This window comes from Poecilia reticulata, linkage group LG4 (assembly GCF_000633615.1).
Source record: "Poecilia reticulata strain Guanapo linkage group LG4, Guppy_female_1.0+MT, whole genome shotgun sequence".
Classification (NCBI taxonomy): Eukaryota; Metazoa; Chordata; class Actinopteri; order Cyprinodontiformes; family Poeciliidae; genus Poecilia; species Poecilia reticulata.
The window spans coordinates 5,968,276-5,987,722 of record NC_024334.1 but is presented as its reverse complement, the minus strand read 5'-3'; the positions used below and the strand labels follow the sequence as shown (position 1 = coordinate 5,987,722).

Genomic DNA, 19,447 nt, shown 5'->3' with positions numbered 1-19,447 from the left:
AGAGTCCCACCAATCCGGCAACAAGTGCAGCCCCCTCTCCACGCTTTGCCATGAGAGGAGGCGGCTCAGCCTGACTGACGTGAGCGGCGTGGACGGATACAATTTCAGCCCGGCAACACAGCCAGGCTCTGGCAACCCTCCTCTCTGTTTACCTAAAGGCTGAAGTCAGCTGAGCCCAGACCTCACCTGCTGGCCTCACTGGTTGCCATGAGAGACCACATAATCCCTCTGAGTCCACGCAGGATCAGAGCCGCTTCTGGTGTAAAAAGCTCCACTTCCCTCCCTCCGCTTGATTCACAGTTTGTGAGAGGAATGCGTTTTTGTTTTTTTTTCATGCTGGTTTTGCATATATTTAGTAAGAGTTTGTTTAGAAAAACACACAGAGATGTTATTTAATGTCTGTAACTCCCAAATTTCAGACTTCTTGCCTGTTTAGGCAACAATTTTAACTTATGGACATCAGATTACACCAGTAAACATACTCCAGTTGTTTATCCCAAGAGGTAAAAAAGTAAATATATTAACAAATCAAAGAGGTTTGTGATTAAATCTAAACTCAATTTTCACTTTTTAGTGTTTTTATTGCTTTTAAAGTCATCAATAGTTTGAAGATGAATCATGTCTCATTATGAATTAAATTCTTGCTATTCAGTCAGAGTAGCTCAGCTTATAAAGTACATCATAGCTTTCTTTCATCTCCAACATAAAGGCCAGATTTATAAATTGCACCAGGTTCAAACACATGAGCTACAGATTTCTGCAGCTCCCCCAAAGTAGCCATGGACTTATTGATTCATGCTTGCCCAATCTGTCAGTCCAGAAGAGCGTCCATAGCAGGTTTGCAGTGATGCCAAACTTTATGTAACAGGAATGCTTTGTAGGATAAGAATCATAAACTTTCTGGCTTCTGTAGCTTTGTGACCCTCCCTATATANTATATATATATGTTTGAATAAAATGAACATTGTTCTTTTATTCTATGAACTACTGACAACATGTCTCCGAAATTCCAAGCAAAAAGATGTATTTTTATCTCTCACAATTTTGCACCCTAAAACCTGCAATCCAAGACTCCTTAGTGTTTTTATTAGAGGAGTCGATGGAGTATTTCCAAAGACTCATGTGTTCACTAAATCAAAACTTTACGACATACTGCTGAATTTTCTTAAAAGAAAAAAGGTCCTGAAAAAATAGAATCAAATTGATGATAATTAAACAGTGGTTAAAACATATTTTAACCACTGTTTTAATATATAGTTCTTCCTCTCCTGTTGCTAGTCCAGATGCGATGCGGAGTAGGAGCGAGGTAGAAAAACACAGCTCATCCTTCAGGGATTTACCCTCGGCGGTCTGTTTGGCTCCACAATGGCCTGATTCACAGACGACGTCCTGAGATACAGCGATGCGGGACGATGAGGTCACTTTATGGATGAATGTCAGCCGTGAATGGTGAGAACGAGCCACACACAACACACTCATGGAGATACAGGACCACCGCAGGATTCACACGCTTTACCCTCCTTCAGCTCCTAAACTTTAGCCGCTGCGATAATTTATAGCTCTCACAGAGTAAGAGCAGGGCTCCGTATGAATGTGTGTGCGCGAGACAGGGAAGGTCACTGACCTCGGTGACTCGGCTAAAATCCCCACGGGCCCAGTTCAGCATTGGAATGGACCCCACAGCGCAATGGGAAGATGGCTCCAACATAATGAGCACAAAGGCCAATTGTGACGCTATTCTCTGCGGGGCAGAAAGCAGCGGGCCCCGGGGACAGTACAACGTTTTGTCGGCTGAAACGGAGAAGGAAGCCTGTTGCCTTAACAAGTCTCTGATAACATTCAACAGAAGTGATTCAACAGCAGCACTTTGTCTCCTGGGACACAAAGTGTTAGATTTACAGCCACTGTATTTATCTGCACTTGGAGACAAAAGTGCTGATAAGTGACTCTGAAGGGCCAAATGAGTCTTTTACAGTTTATTTTGCACCATCTTCAGTTACTATCTGTAATAATTGTTACATGCCGCCGGATTTTTACTTTGTCTTTGGTAAAAATGTGTCTTTGGTACACACATCAAAATTTTGAATTAACTTAGAAAATATCCCTTATTTAAAAATAAAGCCATCCTAAATCTCACAAGTAACATAAACCTTTATACTTATGCTTAGTTATTTGGAAAAAAAATTAAGAGACAATTTAAAATTATTAGTTTCTCCAATTTTACTTTTTTCTAGGTATACGTTTGAATAAAATGAACTTTGATTTATTCTATGAACTACTGACATGTCTCTGAAATTCCAAACAAAAAAAATGTATTTTCAGAAAATGAGAAATGGTAAAAATAACGAAAAACATGCAGCAATTTCAGACGTCAAATAAATAATGCAAGGAAAACAAGTTAATATTAATTTAGAGCAATAAAAGTTAGTTTTTTTACCTAAAAACCAAGCGCCAAAATTATATTTTCAATTATGTCCACTGAAATAATGTGGGTAATGTTTTCAACATCTATCAAAACAAGCTCCCCTCTCTCTTTGTATTTGCTTGATGTCTTACAGTCATTGGGAAAATCCCTGCCTTCTGTTATTAGTGACAAATTATGTTAATGTCCTGACCAATCTTTGACCTCCTGGTGGACACTAGAGGATGTTTTTGGTGCTTGACAAGATCTGATCTGATGGTGACCAACACATTCATTTATCTGGCCGCCTCAGTTTCTGCCTCCGCTGTGATGTCAACCATTAGGATGTTAACAGAGAACAACAAAGCTGGTGACACGGACAAGGAGGCAAACAAATGCTAACACCGCCTCTTTTGCCAGAAAACGCCCATTCCTGCGACTTATTGCCTCTTTTCCAAGACTTATTCAAAGTTTTCGTCTTCTACTCCCCCATGCCGATTCTCGGTCCGTATGATTAGGTGGAGGGGATAAAATAAAATGAAGCAACAAAATAAAGCCTTTCTTTTCCTTCCGAAAGACTAGAAATGGTGCTTTGTGTGCGTCCGCTGTTGTGGCACATTTGACAGGTCTAGCTCGGCTGCTTTTGTGCTGCCAGAATAAAGGCGATTGACAGAAAACACAAACTGAGCCACTGTGCTGTTGTGAGCTGGCTATTAGTCAACGTGATGGCCTTTGCAGATGCTAATGGCTTATGGTGCATCCAGGTCCAGCCTCCTCCACACAGAGCGTGGCTATCTGATGGCACAAAGACCCTTTGCTGGAGGTTGACTTCTACACCCCCCCCACCCCCCCGTTCTTTTCATCGCTGCCACAAAAGTCATTAGGCTAAAAAAAGTCATTTCTGAGAATTAGGGGGATATAATAGAAGTGCACAATGAAACAATTTCATAAGCAGCAGCTATGCTCATGGTTAAGGCCCCAGGTGATGAAGATGAGGCTTGTGAAGCCCCTCTGAGTAATGTGGAGCCAGGCTCTTGTGAAAGCAGAGATGATGCCCGGGAGTGTCGGACCTCTGGACTCCCAACTTATTAATCAGCCAGACCCTCAGCTGCGTGCCTCAGGCTGCAGCGTGCCTTCAGCCTGCTCTGGGACCAGATAACACCCTGAAGACTTACATACTGGGAGGGTTTTACCCAGACCTGGAGCAGAGGCCTCAGCTCATCAGCACACAGTTCACTAAGTCCTGCAGCAGCAGCAGCAGCAGCAGCAGCAGCAGCAGCAGCAGCAGCAGCGGCGGCGGCGGCGGGAGGATTACAGCATCATCTACTGCTGGGCTGATGGCAAACGCATCAAAGTTCATTCTCTGTGTCTATTTTTTTTTACTCATTGTCCAATCAGTAATACATTTCTGTGAAATCAAGATTTAATATGTTGGAAAAGTAAATGTGCCGTCAACCTCTATTCTACAACTTGCCATCTCTTGGGACAGTTGAAATGTGACAAAATGAATCACATCTCAAAAATTTGTGTCTCTTATAATCTGTACCCGTTTCGTATTGTGTATATTTAAGAAGCTAATCTTCTAGGGATGTCTGTGATCTATTTAGCTTGGTGGCTAAATACAGCGTAGCTGTTATTAGTCAGGAAGTCGACAGTTCCATAAATGGAGTAAACCCGTATCAATGCAGACAGAGCATCTGCATGGTGCAGCATGAGATGAAGCCCTTTTAGGCTACTGTCAAAATTAACGCAAACTGCTCTGCTTATATGCTTGTTGAAGCATATTAGACACATACCAAGGATTGTAGTGGATTTTGCTGTCCTCTGGTGGTCAGAAACAGACATAACAAGCTCTACTAACGAGTACTTGATTACTACTGCATCAATAATTTATTACATCACCGAAAAAGTTCCTCAATCAACTGGATCAGTATGTGTATGAAGAGATTACTTACATAAATGATGAATACACATTTTCCAAAAAAATAAAGGTTAAATTATTTTTGTATAAAACATTTTAAACAGTTGCTGCACAAGAAAAATGTAAGACAAACGCAAGTCATAGAAATACATAAAACATACAAACATACAATGATAATGTTTTTAAAACAAGTATTAAACAAAAAAAGTTTAAAAAGTTAATAGAATGAGTTCAGAGTCAACATCTCATACTGGGCTCAATGTCTTCTTTTAAAAAGAGATTTAAAAATGGCAAATTAAGATGCAACAAAAGCTCAGTCATCTGTGAGATTGCTTCCTGTATTAAATACAGGTACATCACAAAGACAATCAGCGTACGCAGTTTTAGAGCAGATTAGACCTGACAAGAAATTAAGAAACAAAAAATTTGAATAAGAGTAATTTGTTTGGTAGAGCATTCATTTTATATTCAGAAATCTTCACTTTCATCTTGGGATTGTGAATAAGACACAAAGCTCCATTTCTCCCACAGACTCTTCAAAACGGGGAAAACAAAACCACACCACGGCTCTTCACCTGAAGCATGAGCATATCTACAATTAACAAGAATTAAAAGTTTTTAAACAACCTGAACTGAGACCAAAGCTCATCTCTCCACCAGTCAGTGAGAGGGTTGAAGGAGGACATAAAAAATATCCGGCATAAGCTACAGTAAACGGTGGCTTCAGCCAACAAATGGCAAAAAGCCCTTTTCCAACCATCACAGATATAAATGCGAGGCCTTTGCTAATCTTTGTCAAATAAAGGATAAAACTCAAATACTGGTCTGATATGTAAAAGAAAAAAAAGAGTAAGAATTTGGCCACTATTAAAGAGCAGTAATTAACTATTTGAAATACCAGTAAGTTTCAAAATAAGTTTCAAATCTGTCGCACCTCTGAAAATGGACCATCGAATTGATTCAAAACATGGTTATCAAATCAGCAACGTTTCATTTCAGGCCTTTCATCTAAAGCCAACAGAAAACCTGCCGGCTAAACCGAGGAGCGCACCAGAAACAACGCATTGTTACCTAGAGATTCTACAGAAATGACTCGTTAAAGGTACTTCTGTTTGCTCAGATCTTGTGAAAATATTGACAGATGCAGTGCTTATGGCAAAAGCAATTGGGTACAAAAATTGGTGACTATAAGTTTTAATTTAAGGAATTTGTTTTAAAAATAAATTTAGTTTTTCGTCTTGCAAAGTTTTAACCTGCAGATGTTGGAAGGTCAGCAAACATTTGCAAACTGCAGAGACAAATCAGCCTCTACTAAAGTAACAATAACAGAACAAACTGACAACATTAAAAAAAGAAATTTATTTATTGACGTCAATTTTATTTTCATTTAAACACAAATTAAATAAATAAAGCACATCTGTAGGGGGAGGGTACACCATGCACACGTTACTTTCTACAACATAAAACATGTCTTAGGACCAGCTGCTTAGCTTTCTGTTGCGCAGGTGTCTCACTCTGGATCCTGATGCTGTACATGATAGCGGCTCCCCGACTGCCCACTCACTTCGTCTGTGCAGGAAGCACGGTCTGGATATTTATGTACTCATACCCATATGCACATCTGAGTGAATGAAGGAGTGAAGGAACATGGGCAACGTATTCTTCACTCCTCCATCCAGGCAAATATAGAGAGAAGAGAGCAAGATGTCGGTGGCGTGAAGATTCTTAAAGGCTCAAATGACGAAGGTGCAAAAGGATGAGAATCTGGGGAGCGAGTGGAACAGGGAGTCCTGAACAGTGACTGGAACGAAGGAAATGGTAGTAAGGAAGATTTTCTGTCATTTTGCCATCTTAGAAACCATTCAGACACAAAGGTAATTTTCAGTACAACAGCTTCTGTGTTGCATACATCTAGACCCACTGCAAATGGCTGACAGAAAGGAGAGAGACCTGGTGCAAATTCAAAAAACCTTTGGAAGAGAACCCAGTCTATTTGTAAATGAGCCCACTGAATCAAACAGTATTGAGAATTTCATCAGCTTTTCTAACAGGCTCCCAACGCAGAAAACTAACTATAGTGGGACAGACTCTAAAAATTGAATCAAATTTAACTGCACAGGTGTTGAATGGGCATTTTTTTAAAACCTCAATGACAACTATTTCACTTTTTAAAAGACATTTTATAATTCGTTTCCTCTATTTAGCAAGTTTCGTTTCCTCTATTTTTCAGGAAGAGAGCAAGAGTTACATTTGGGACATTTATGAAATTAAAATAAAATTGCTTGCTTGAGAAGTTTGTTGTGCACTTTTGGATGGATGAAACAGATTTCTTAATGAGGGAATAAACTGAATAAAAATAGATCCAGTTTTATGAGGTGCGGACGCTTATGAGTACGGACAGTGGAGAGTGTTGGTGAACGGAAAGCTGGACACCAGGATGAGCTTAAACATGGAATCAAGTGCTGTTAATCCTAAGTGCAGCTATTCAATATTTTAGAAGATAACTGGCTATGATGTTTGGATGAGACAGAAAAGCCAAAATATCGAGAAGAGCACAGGACATGTCCACAGTCCTATAGGGCACAAGTGATGCTTAGCGTTGCATTTCTCATTCAATCTCCGTATGGGTGGGTTGTTGTGCTCCTCTGGTGTCAAAGCAGCCAGAGGGATTAGAAGTAAAGGAAAAAGAAAAGCTACTGTTCTTCATTTGTGTTCATGTCCGTCGCTCCATCACTGTCTAAGAGTCACCGATAGTAAAACCAGGAAGCTGTGGAGATGGAGCCAGAAAGGGGCGATGGAGGTCATTTACAGATGTGTTGTCTTTGTTCAGTGCAATAATCTGTAGGAATAGAAAAAAAATTGTAAACTGACTTGTCAGGATGAAAATAAACACATCAACACCTTTTCTGACACTTTGCATTGGATTGAAAATGTCATCCTAGAGAGAAATACCTGGGTCCGTTACTTTTCCTTGTGAAGAGCTTCTATGAAAGATTCAAGTTTCTCCTGGATCTCACGGACTTTCTCTGCAAAGGTCAGGAAAAAAAAAATGGCGTCAATTTCAAAATCAAATCTAAAATAGTTTAGCGTGGAAAATAAAGAAATAACCAAGGAAAAAACAAGACTGTGCATTATGTTGCTGAAAAACAAAAAACATTTCTAAAATTATTATTATTGCTGAACAAATAAGACATAAGGAAAGATTTGAAAAGTTTTTAATGTATCCACTGAGTTTTTAATTTATAGTCAAGTTAGGAATTACATTTTTGCTATAATCAAATTATTTCAGAAATCATCAATATGAATATTATGGATTCATATACAAATAAATACACATTACCTATAATCCATGTGTATATTTTACTTTTTCTTTATTTATCAATACATTTTGTATTTCAAACATTAAATTGTGCAGAATAATATACTCAACTATTATTTGACTTACAATCTTTGATACAGAAATATTTTCTTTTTAGTAACACTAAGATTAGACTTGATGCAACTTATCCTCTTTTCCAGGATGATTAGGAATATTTATTTATTTATGGGTGTTAAGTCTTGTAAATAAATAACTCCAGCACGTTTAGTTATTCCTAATAAATAATATCTAATTCCAAAATGTTTTACTTTGACGTTTATTTACAGATAAAAAACAAAAAAAATCCATCATATTTTCACACAAAAAACCCAAACAGCTCTCTTTGACAGTGACAGCCAAACCTCAAGGCAGACCTACTTTGCACATTTGATGATGAAGACTTATGAACCCACATCAAAGCTCTGACACTCTCCTTTTTATGGCAAGTACCTCCTGGGCACATTGCTAATGGACAGAAGGCGACACCTTAACATAATTTCAGAGGGGAATGGAGGGGGTGAAACTACCGGGGAGAAAAAAAAAACCCCATAACTTTTTTAATATAACTCCTATTGTCCATAGAGCATAATACGAGCAATCCTTTCACCAAACATGTAGCGTCACGCGAGATGAGCGAGCCGTCTAAAGCAGTCTTAATCACTGATTAAACAGTGGCTGAAGGAAGTCTGTGAGCCAACGATGGAAGGAGGAAAAAGAAAAAAAAAGAAAAAAAACGAAACCGTAGCTCGCAATGCCAGCTGCACCTCCGGGGCCTGGCTGACTCTTCAGCTTCCCCGTCACCCTCGCTAATCTGTCTGTATCTCCTCCAAGCACAAACTCAAACACTGGCTTTGAAGAACAAACCAGCACCGCTCCATCTTGATCAATCAGCAGCACGAGACACACAGGAGAACTATTGTCGGTTCTAAAAGTTACACAGCTAAGAGTAACTTTCAGGAACATGAATCAAAACTGTTTGGAACGAGAGCAGCAGCGCCTGAAGCATCTATACTGTCAGCGTGGAGGTGATAACCCCATGTTCCTTAGAGGGAAACTGAATATCATACTCGGGGGACTTCTGTGAAGCCCTCCTTTGATAGGCGCACTAAGGTATCTTTTTCTTGATGGATGGATGTTTGGAGAGAGAAAGCCACCCCGCCACCCGCCTCTCATAAAACTGGCGTAAGAACAAGAGACATGGTGGAGCGAACACGAGAACCGGACCAAACCGAGTCAGAAACGCTGGCTGTGAACTCCTGTCCTGCAAACCTGAGAGAGCTGCACAGTCATGCCACTTCCACCTCCTCTCACCCTCCAACATGTTCCCGACAGGCAGGTGGCAGGAAAAAAAAAAGTCCCAGCCTTTGATACTCTTATAACGCACTCAGACAAAATGGCAGGGTGTAAGGAGGGGATTACTACACCTTATGGAGGCATTAAAGGGGCCTGTGGAAGGGGAACGCCGACAAGTCACACCAGCAGGTGTGCAGCTGAATGAAACATAAACCTGTGGTACGGAGCTGCGACAGGCAGCCCACCGCAGGGCCCGGCTCAACGCAGCAAACAGATTAGGCGACGAGCCCCGACCACAGGGCAACATGACTCAATCCAGGACCAATAAGAACAGGATTACAGACATCTGCCTGACCTGGGGAGAAGAGCTGCGAGGCATTGGGAGTTTGGAAGGGGGGGCGGGGCGGATGGTGTGAGGGAAGGAGGGTACCGACTGTCAAATCGTAAAAACATGGGAAATCCCCTGGCTCAGGCTTCAAAGTTTGTTATTGGCTTTAGATGTGGATGTTGATAAAGTGGCTCGACTTGGATTTCAAATATAGAATGCTCAAAACTGGTCGGCCATTAATGATCCTTCCAATGGAGGGCATAGAGTGAGCTTAGAGGTTAAAAAGCGAGAGAAACCCAGCTTGGACAGGCTGTAAAGAGTTACAAAGGAGGATCTTTCAGGAAAGTCGAGGTGCATCACCAATCCGATCCTGTCATACACAACTTCCTCAACTTCCTACCACATAAGCCTCGTCAATTCCCCCAAAGTTTCAGAAAAACTGAAAAAGTATTTTCTATTGATTCACCTTAAAATGTGTAGAGAGGTCATCACAATCAGCCAATTGTTGGCTTGCTAGGCTCTGAAAAATGAGTGGCTGGGTGGGAGCTCAAGGAAAAACAGCCACAAAATTCTGACTTCTGTTCGTTGTTTTGTGCGCTATAGTTAGATTAGATGCAGCTGAGAAAAGTAGAAACAGAACAAAGTATCACTTTTTGCCTATTTCAACCCTAACTGAAGGATTAATCCACCAGGACGTGGCTCCGTTTAGTTGGGGATCCACTTTTGGAGTCCAACTGACCACCATGATGAGTCGTGGTATACAGGTTTTACCTTTGTGTCACAACGTCTTGCAGAACAATCCTTGTTACGAAAAATAGCTCAATCTGTCTTAGACTACATGTAGTCTGGACCGTAATCACAGTACGGTATACCATCTTGTTTACGAATCATCATTCCCTTCTTCTGTTATATTTATTGTTTATGAATGAATGCATTTATTAATTAAATAAAAATACCATTAGTTTCATACAGGTTGATGCCCCCAGCAGCTCTCAGGAGCCTGGAGGTTGCGGCCGAGTATGAAGTGCTTTCTGAAGAATAAGAACTGTGAAAGACTGATATTTCTTTCTCCCTAACACCATCTGTTTGCAACCAAAAGACTGAAGCATGATAAAGAAGAGGCCATAACAGGCCTTTCTTTTCACCATCCTGTGGAAATGAAACAAAAAAATCAGTGGTCAGTCACCGCTGCCCGTTTCTCACTGTGCAAAAAGGGAGTAGCGGGGAGTAGCGGTTTGAGACTCCATTTAGGCTCCTGTTTACTTAAGAGATGAGCCCCAAAACAGTCATTCAGCCGCTCACCCCTTTATCTGGTCATGAATATTCCCATAATCCTCAACCCTCAATCCCAGAGGTCCTTTCTTTCAGACGCTTGGATGTGTGTGTGAGAGAGAGAGAGAGAGTTGCAAAGGACGGAGAGAAAAAAAAAAAGTGGGAAGCCTTTCCCCAAATCCTTTCTTTTAAGGCCTTTCCTCTGCTGATCTCTACATGATGTGATATCTCATTCACCAGCACTACAGAGCCCCGTAAGTCTGCAGCGGCCGGAGCGCTGAGCCAAAGAACATTTAATTGACCAGTAATTAGACGACGCAGTCCTGTGACATTTATAAAGAAAAAGATGTGAGAAAAATAAAAAGAGTATGCAAGATGGACAATCTTTCTCAGAGGATGTGCAAAGAATTGAAGACGAAGTTGTTGAGAAGAAAGCAGCGTTTCACAAGACAAGGAGCAATTTCTTGTCCAAACCCGTCATGATTCACAAAGAAACTTTTTATATCCCATCACTGCCAAGGTCAAACTAAACCACCACTGAAACGGGATCTTTTAATGTAACAAACAGAATAGCTTTTCCCCCAGCGTGCTGCTCGATTCTTTACTGAATCTGGATCATCGTGCCATAAAATCTAAGCCACAGGAGAGGTGGATGCAGGGAAAGTGAGTCTGTCAGCAGCCAGAATGCCATGTCAGTGGCAGAGCAATGAATCAGCCCCAGCACTCAGGGGTCTTATCTAGAAAACAGATGCCTGGGAGTGACGGGTCCGACCAGGGAGAGGGACGCATAGGTCTGAATGGGTCAGCGCCTGGGGTCAGCCAAAGGTCGGACCAAATGAAAACAGCAACATTTATGGTAATTTCTTTTTTTTTTTTTTTTTTAAACCAGATGATTTAACTTGTTGTATTGACAAACATTGTTTATAGCTACAAAGTGTTAGATGGCAAAACTTTAGTTTGGGTTGCAGATGGTGATGGTTGGAGGGTCATCTGGATGTAGCTGAACTCTGTCCAGTTTTAAGGAATTATCTTGAATCAAACATGTGTAGGCGACACCCAGACAGACCGGTTTTCTGTTTTTGGAAGGTGATTGAAGGTGCAGGGGTCAGCCTGTGACTCAAAGTCGACGCTACAGAACGTCTGGGCTCTGAAGTTGTCCCTCGAGTCCCAGATGATCCTGGTAATAGTCCACTTTTTTTACTCAGAGGAACTCCTCTTTCCTTTGTACAAGTGTGTGGAAAAAAAATTAATAATGAATGATCTTTTGCAAAACATCCACATGCAACCAGGAACATGTGCTGGGAACGTGAACAGAAACCTGGATGGGTTTCCCTTCTGATTGCTCCTCATCGATTGTCTTTCCCACACTTGACCTTCCTGCTTCCCTCTGCAGGAACAGAGAAGGCTTCAATATTTCTTAGATGGTTTTATTCCAAATTCACGACCTTAGGCATCACCTTTTAATGGCTTGTCATACAAAATACAATCTACCCCAAGTCCACCCAAGCCTCTTTTTTTCTAAAATGATATTAATGTGCATGTGGTATTATAATACACTGCATTGCTGCGAAAGAGAGAGAAACATGTTTCTAGATCATGACACTAGAGTCAGGATGGAGGGACCGAAATGAGGAGAGAAAAAAAAAGAAGGAAGGAGAAGAGACAGATGATGGCAGGACAGAGAGTGATAAATAGAAGAAAATCTTAATTTGGTAAAAAGTTCAAGAATTTTTTTTTCTATCACAAAAGTAACATGAGGAGAATGAGGTTAACAAACGCAAATATAACTAAAAGCTCTTTCTTGCTTTTATTTGAGAACTACTCTACCCAGTAGGTAGTCGCCTCGCAACTGGATGGTTGTGGGTTTGATTCCAGCTTTCCATTGACATGTTGAAGTGCTCCTGGGCAAGACACTTAATCCCAAGTTGCCTCTTGATCTGTGTGAGTGTGGATGGGTGCAAAGTGCTTTGAGTTGTCAGTATGACTAGAAAAGTGCTCTGTAAATTCAGCACATTTACCGTAGAAGCATGTTAAAAAGTGGAAGGCAATATAAATGTGATAAATGCTTACAATTTGCCTCTTCTGTTAGAAAAAAACAAAACCTGTCTATTAGTTCAGTTAGACCTCAGACTGATGCAGGTTGAGTAGGACACGGTAACGTGGAAAAGCAACAGTTTAAGAGCAGAAACTATTAAAGGCTCAATAAATGAGCCTGGAGTGCTTGCCTGCAAAAACTCCAAACAATATTTTTGCAATGTTTTTAGCTGTAAACACTTTTGAGGCACCCGCAGAGTTTCAATTTGGCGGTTTTGGTCCACGTGGCAAAAGGTCAGAGTAAACGTTAACACTCGCTGCTTCCATCTAACCCACTCTCAGGAAGATGTTAAACACAGAACCTTAAGATCATACGTCACCCCTGAAGCTGGGGAAGAACAGAGGAGCACTTCTCCTTGAGCCCTCACTAATCACTGTGAAGGAAGCTGCTCAAAGGAGGCGGTGCAGGGGGAGGAGATGAAAGGAGACAAAGTGAGCGTGAGGCTGAGAGGGCATTCCGCTGAGCAAGCCCAGACAACCACAGCTTTATTGTGTCCTGCTTCCACACCAGCAAACAGAGAAAGTTACTGCACGCACAGACAAGCCAAGCACTTCACACATTATTTCCATTTTTTTTTTTTAAAGGAACCTCTGTTGACACCTCTTGTTCCCTAACCCTCAGATAACCCTGCTTCACGTAAGCTCAAATCCACGATTCTCCACAAATTGCTGCATTCATCAGTTCCAACAAGCTTCCTGTGAAGATTGTGGGGATTATGGTGAGAGGTTGTGCAGTGGCCAGGTGTTCCTTCTGAATCAACTCTTGTGAGTTGTGCCCAAAACCCATTTGTGACACAAATTTTTGAGATGTGAAAATGCAAAAAAGATAAAATCCTTAATTTAAACTGCTAAAGTGATTGTACTTTATGATGATTCATATGCAAATATATTAAAATGTGAAATTATTGTAAAAAAAAATAGATTAGTCATTCTGTCCTACTTGAATCAGCCTTATTGTTAATTAAATGAGATATTTATATCCAGTTTCCCAGGAGGTACAGCAGCATTAAGAGCAAATTTTTCATATGCCCGAAAAATTTACGACGAGAGCATTTGTATTTCATCTGAAAATACAAATGCTTTCCCATGTTCTTCTCTGATACATTTCCAGAACTGGAAAACTTAAAAACAAGATTTTCCAGACTGCATAGAAACCCTGAACTTAAAGGATCGCAAGACGATGAAACAATATCTGGTTGATCAGCTTTCATCCAGTAATAAATGTCACAGATAGCTCATAGATATATTATTGAAAGCTATTCCACCAGGTTATGCAGTACATCTCTTCAGATTTTTCTGTTAATGCTATTAAATCCTGTTGTTCTGTCTTAATTTATCTGCTCTATTTATTCTAGTGATTGTGTCTCTGAAAGAATCACGAGCTCAACATTTTAGATAAAGCAGAGAAAACAATGAAAAAGAAGAAATTAAGAAAATGGGTTGTTCTTGCTCACATACAGTCAAATTTAGGTGATTGATAAGCAACATATTAGGAAGTTCATAAGTAAGGTGAATGGAGGCAAAAGGTCAAAACGAACACATAAAATAGTTAAAATGACAATGCCTACAGGTCATGTTTTCTATCAGTAATACTTTGCGGTCTGTTACATCAGGAACAGTAAAAATCACTGAAACCACACAAACACGCAAAGGACAGTTTCCAAATTTGGGCAAAATAAAGCAGCAGCAGTGATTCCTGCTCTGGGTTTGTACATCACACCTGGGCTTTGCTCCAGAGGCGGCGCTGTGCCACGCAGTCCGTCTGGCACACGCTGACCGTAACACACACGCACACACACATGCACACACTCCTCTCTGCAGCGTACACTGTTCTTCATTCATTAAAAGGCGCCTTCACACTCCCTCGGTGACGCACGCACCTGACCTCTATTTGTAACCTGAGCGGTGTTGAGGCTGTCTGTGAGCAGGCAAACAGAGCTTAACAGGAGCCTGCCCCCGGGAGAATATTTCTGCCTTTGTTAAGTGTGTTTATCCTTTCCCCTCTGTCTCATATCTCTCCATCATTCTCCTTCTTTGCTCCCTCCTTTTTTCTAACAGAAAGAGAAGTCAGTCGAAGGTATCCTCCCTGATATCCTATTCTTTCCGTCTAATTCTGTCAAGAAACGAAACAGAATCTAAGAGTTGCTGAAATAATGAAGGAGAATGTGAGGAGATAGCACGAGTTAAAAAAAAAAAGGACACCTGGATTAAGTAACCCTTTGTGTTGACTCACAACCCTGCTGACCTGTGGGGGTCAAGTCATAGTTTGAGCTCTAGGCGAAGTGACCTGGTGTCTTTAAACAGAGAGATAAGCAACATTTCTGAGGAGAGATGATTTCAGAATGTCGGGAAAACAGTTGCTTCCCAGACAGAGAAAGTCTCCTTTCCCGAAGAACTGAGCTCACCTCAGAAGGTGTGGGTGTAAGTCCCGTCAAGGGCTCTTAACCCCGGATCTGAATAAACACCAAAAAACCACTGCGGTGGTTAATCTGGTAGCAGATCCAATGTCTGCCAACAGCTGACAATAAAACACGACATTAGAGAGTAGACAAGCCATGTGACGCAAATTTAAACCAGATGTATTTTGGTAAAATTAACATCTCCTATATTTTATCTTCTTTTTCATTTTAAATCTTAAGAATAATTAAAAAAGCAGTTGTCAAAAAATACAATTTATATGCTGTCCATGAAGTAGTCATACCAGATTTTGTCATGGAGTGCATTTGTGTGATCATGTCTTTTGGGGTTTATCTCTACCAGCTTTAACATCTACAACTGTTCTTCCCAAAACAGATCGGATGGAGAGTCACTCTTAACGATTCTATTGTAGATCTGATGAATGTTTCAGATCTTCCTGCTGGAAGGTAAATCTCTAACCCAGTCTGAAGTCTTTCGAAGCACCAAACAGGTTTATATCAGGACAGACCTGTATACAGCTTCATCTATCAATTCTGACATGTTTCCCTGTTCCATCAGAAGAAAAGCATCCCACTGCATTTCTTAAAACACAATCTAATATTCAACAGATTTTTGGAGTGCAGAACTAATAGCTGCCTTCCAGCTCTGCTGTTCCTCAGGTGATGCTTTAGGTCAGTGGTCCCCAAACCACGGCCCGCGGGCCGGATCCGGCCCGCCTCCACATTTGGTCCGACCCCCTGAACAATACCAGAGAGCATTTAGATTTTTTTTCATATACCGTATTCTCCGGACTATAAGCCGCTACTTTTTTCCTAAGTTTTGAACCATGTGGCTTATATGTGGATTTTTCTTCAACCACTAGGGGGCTCTTTAGCAGGAAGTGAATCATTGGAAGTCAAAATTGGAAAAGAAGAAAGTGCCCATTAAAACTGAATTAGGTTTTAATAGGGAATTGAAATTTGAGAATGTTGTTGATCAGTTAAATAGCATTGAGGGGAAATGCTATTTAACAGTTTTTTAAATAATACTGGGATCATTATGAGAATTTGAGCTATAGATATTAGGATCCAGTAGATGGCAGTACTGCAACAATAATGGATGCAAGCTGCCGTTGAAATCTAAAGAAGAAAAAGAAGAAGAAGAAGAAGAAAAAGAGGAAGAAGAAGAAGAAGAAGGAAGCGCCCATTTTCATTTAGCACATGCTAGTAGCAGACACGAAGGATCAGCACTTTTACTGTAACAGTTATCGTTCGGAAACTACCGTAATCAGTTCGGTTAAATCTAAATTAGGCAACTTTTCTTTTTCAACCGTAATAAATGTGATATTCAATTGACCTGTTCTGACTCAAATTTTGGGTGTCAGCCCCCCTCTGCTGCATCGTTGTGGAAAACCTGGAGCGGCAGAGATATCTGCAGCTTATATGTGAATGTTAACTGGTTTTTTAAAAGAAACCTTTGGGGTTGTGGCTTATAGTCCGGAAAATACGGTATTTATTTAATAAATAGTGTTATTTCCTGGATTTTTTTTTGTGAAGAACCCAGAGGGTTATTTGATTGTGCTTTCTGGAAAACAATACATTTTTACATTTAGGCACTCCTGCAATCGTCACACTTTTTCTGTTACAAACTGACTCCGGCCCCCCACCAGAGAAGGGAAAAGTTATGTGGACCTCACAGGAAAAAGTTTGGGGACCCCTGCTTTAGGTGAATGGTCATGATTTGGTAGGTTTCAGTTGTCGTTCTGCTTCAATTTTCTCTCAAATCTTGCTCTCAAATTAAACCTGCTGGATTTACATCGAGAATAAAAGACACACTTTCAGGCTCTTTTAGAAATTAGGCCACTTGTAAAAGGAATTGGTAGCTCTTAATTTATTAACGATTTTCAAATCCTTAATTTTGGTTGTTACCTGTTGTGAGGCTCTTACTGTAAGCAAGTACAGAGTTTGTGTTAAGGTGCGTTTCCATCTCATAAGGTTCCGTGACAGAATCAAACTGAATTCCCACATCTATCAGACACGGGAGGCTTTGGTGGAGGGAAGTGGGAAAGCCACGCCTGTTTGGAAAAGTTTGGGATCGGCTTGTCTTTTAGGGTTTACAAGGCCAGGCAGGTTTAGGGGTTTTTACATGCAGTGTGGTACGGACGGGCTGCACATTGGCGCAGTTGGTAGAGCTGTTGCCTTGCAGGGTTTACAAGGCCAGGCAGGTTTAGGGTTTTTTACATGCAGTGTGGTACGGACGGGCTGCACAGTGGCGCAGTTGGTAGAGCTGTTGCCTTGCAGCAAGAAGGTTCTGGGTCCGATTCCCGGCCCCGGTCTTTCTGCATGGAGTTCTGTGCATGCGTGGGTTTTCTCCGGGTACTCCGGCTTCCTCCCACAGTCCAAAAACATGACTGTTAGGTTAATTGGCCTTTCCAAATTGCCCCTAGGTGTGAGTGTGTGTGTGCATGGTTGTTTGTCCTGTGTGTCTCTGTGTTGCCCTGCGACAGACTGGCGACCTGTCCAGGGTGACCCCGCCTCTCGCCCGGCAAGCCAGCTGGAGATGGGCACCAGCAATCCTCCCGACCCCACTAAGGGACAAGGGTGCAGGAAAATGGATGGATGGATGGATGGATGGATGTGGTACGGACACAGGACTGTGTGTGCTTGTTCTCTCTTTCTACTCAACTCCCTCCAGAGGAAAAACAATGACAATATAAATACTATAGTCTGTCTATATTATTTACACACAACTTTATGAAGCTGGAGAACAACTTGTGTTATTTTGGTTGCGCCATATTTTCTGAAACATGTTATGAGCTGATTTATAAACGTATGAGTTAAGTTATAAACAGGCTAAACATGTTACTGTGGAACTACAACTGTTCCATGTAAAAACATGGCAGCCAGAGAAAGACATGAAATGTGTGTAAATACAGCATTTGTGTCATTTGATAGATCTTTAAAACTAAATGAATAACGTCATGACTGTTTTAAGAGTTACATTGTCAAAACATAATAGCTTTCTTAACTCATCACTCCTAATTTCTCTTGTATAAGCAGTAATAATTTTAACATTTCTATTTTTAATTAGGCTTTAAAATATTGATTTCAATAATGACATAGCCATTTTGATGTAACCAAAAATGTCAACATTTAAACCAAATTTCTGAAAACAGTTAATCACATATACTGCAGTAAGTACCATCAGTGATACTGTTAAGATACGAGTAATTAGATCAACCAAGAACCTGAAAGGACATTGGAGCAAACCCTCTTTAAAAAGCAACTTTCTATTTGAACCTGACTGCACTGTCAGCTGTAGCTTCGTTAAGCCAGGAGTAGTTATCTGAAACACTACTGCCCCCTTCTGACCACTGAAAGAAATTCCTTTTCTTTTTATATAGAGGTCTCAAAAACCAGTTCTCAAGAGTCAATCTTGCTACTTTTGCATCCTCAGCATGTTAAAGATCTGCAGAGGTTTGATATTCAGTCTTTTATTTGACTTAGGTGTGTTGGAACATCTAAAAAGTTGTATCCGTGTTTTAAATGCTGCAGAAGCGGTCGACTTAAATGTAAAAAAGCAAACAAAATTATAAAGTTGCCAAGTAAGTAGCTGCTAATAAAAATCTCTGAGTTATAGCAGGAATATTCCATTTTGACCGAAGTGTTTACTGTGTGGTTTTTATCTTACTGAGATCCTCAGCCAGCTGGACTCTGCGGCCAGTGATGAGTTGAGTCTTTTTCTCAGAGTCTTCTCCAAAGTCATCCAAGACCTCTTTGACATTTTTCTCCAACCGCCGCACTGCAAACAACCAACAAGCCTCACATAAAAACGATGCTAATTTAGACTTTTTAGAGGTGTTCCTTTTAAAAGACATTTTATTAATTAAAAAAAGGAGATGGGAGGTGTTTATTTGAGCATATGAAGTCCAAAATCAATATCATTACTAAATGAAAGAGTTTCAAGCTGCAAGCCTGATCTGACTGAATACTTTTCCTTTTTATAATGTATGTACAAAGTAAATTTGTTTCGATAAATATAAACCACTTCAATGGAAATAAATTACAACTTCCAAATAGTAAAAAAACAAGACACCATGTTTCTAGAAACTATTCAACACAAATAGACAAATTGCTGCACATCAGGTCTTTTCCACTTTAAACCATTTCTGATGAGTGATATTTTAGAGCCGCTCTCTTGTCATAATCCATCCTCACCCTCGGTATTGGTAAGCTGCTGCCGGAGTGTGTTAGCGGTGATGACCAACATCCTCTGGATCCTCCAAAACAACACCACATCGTTGCACTCCAGCTAAGATGAAAACGTATAAAAACACAGGGATGTATTAAAGGTGTGAGCATGTACCAAAACAAAGGCAGGTAC

At 40.6% G+C, this 19,447-nt stretch overlaps 1 protein-coding gene across 5 annotated transcripts in view; it reads right to left on the bottom strand.

Moving 5' to 3' along the window:
• Nucleotides 1-5,666: 5,666 nt before the first annotated feature.
• opa1 (OPA1 mitochondrial dynamin like GTPase) overlaps nucleotides 5,667-19,447 on the bottom strand; it is a 32,247-nt gene continuing 18,466 nt past the window's right edge. For all 5 annotated transcript variants that reach the window (XM_008406850.2, XM_008406846.2, XM_017304409.1 and 2 more), the window contains 4 exons: nucleotides 19,282-19,375; nucleotides 18,755-18,865; nucleotides 7,275-7,348; nucleotides 5,667-7,161 (listed from right to left, as the gene is read on the bottom strand). In XM_008406850.2, the coding sequence (XP_008405072.1) occupies nucleotides 7,284-7,348; nucleotides 18,755-18,865; nucleotides 19,282-19,375 (270 nt within the window). In that variant the 3' untranslated portion in view covers nucleotides 5,667-7,161; nucleotides 7,275-7,283. The remainder of the gene's footprint in view (nucleotides 7,162-7,274; nucleotides 7,349-18,754; nucleotides 18,866-19,281; nucleotides 19,376-19,447) is intronic.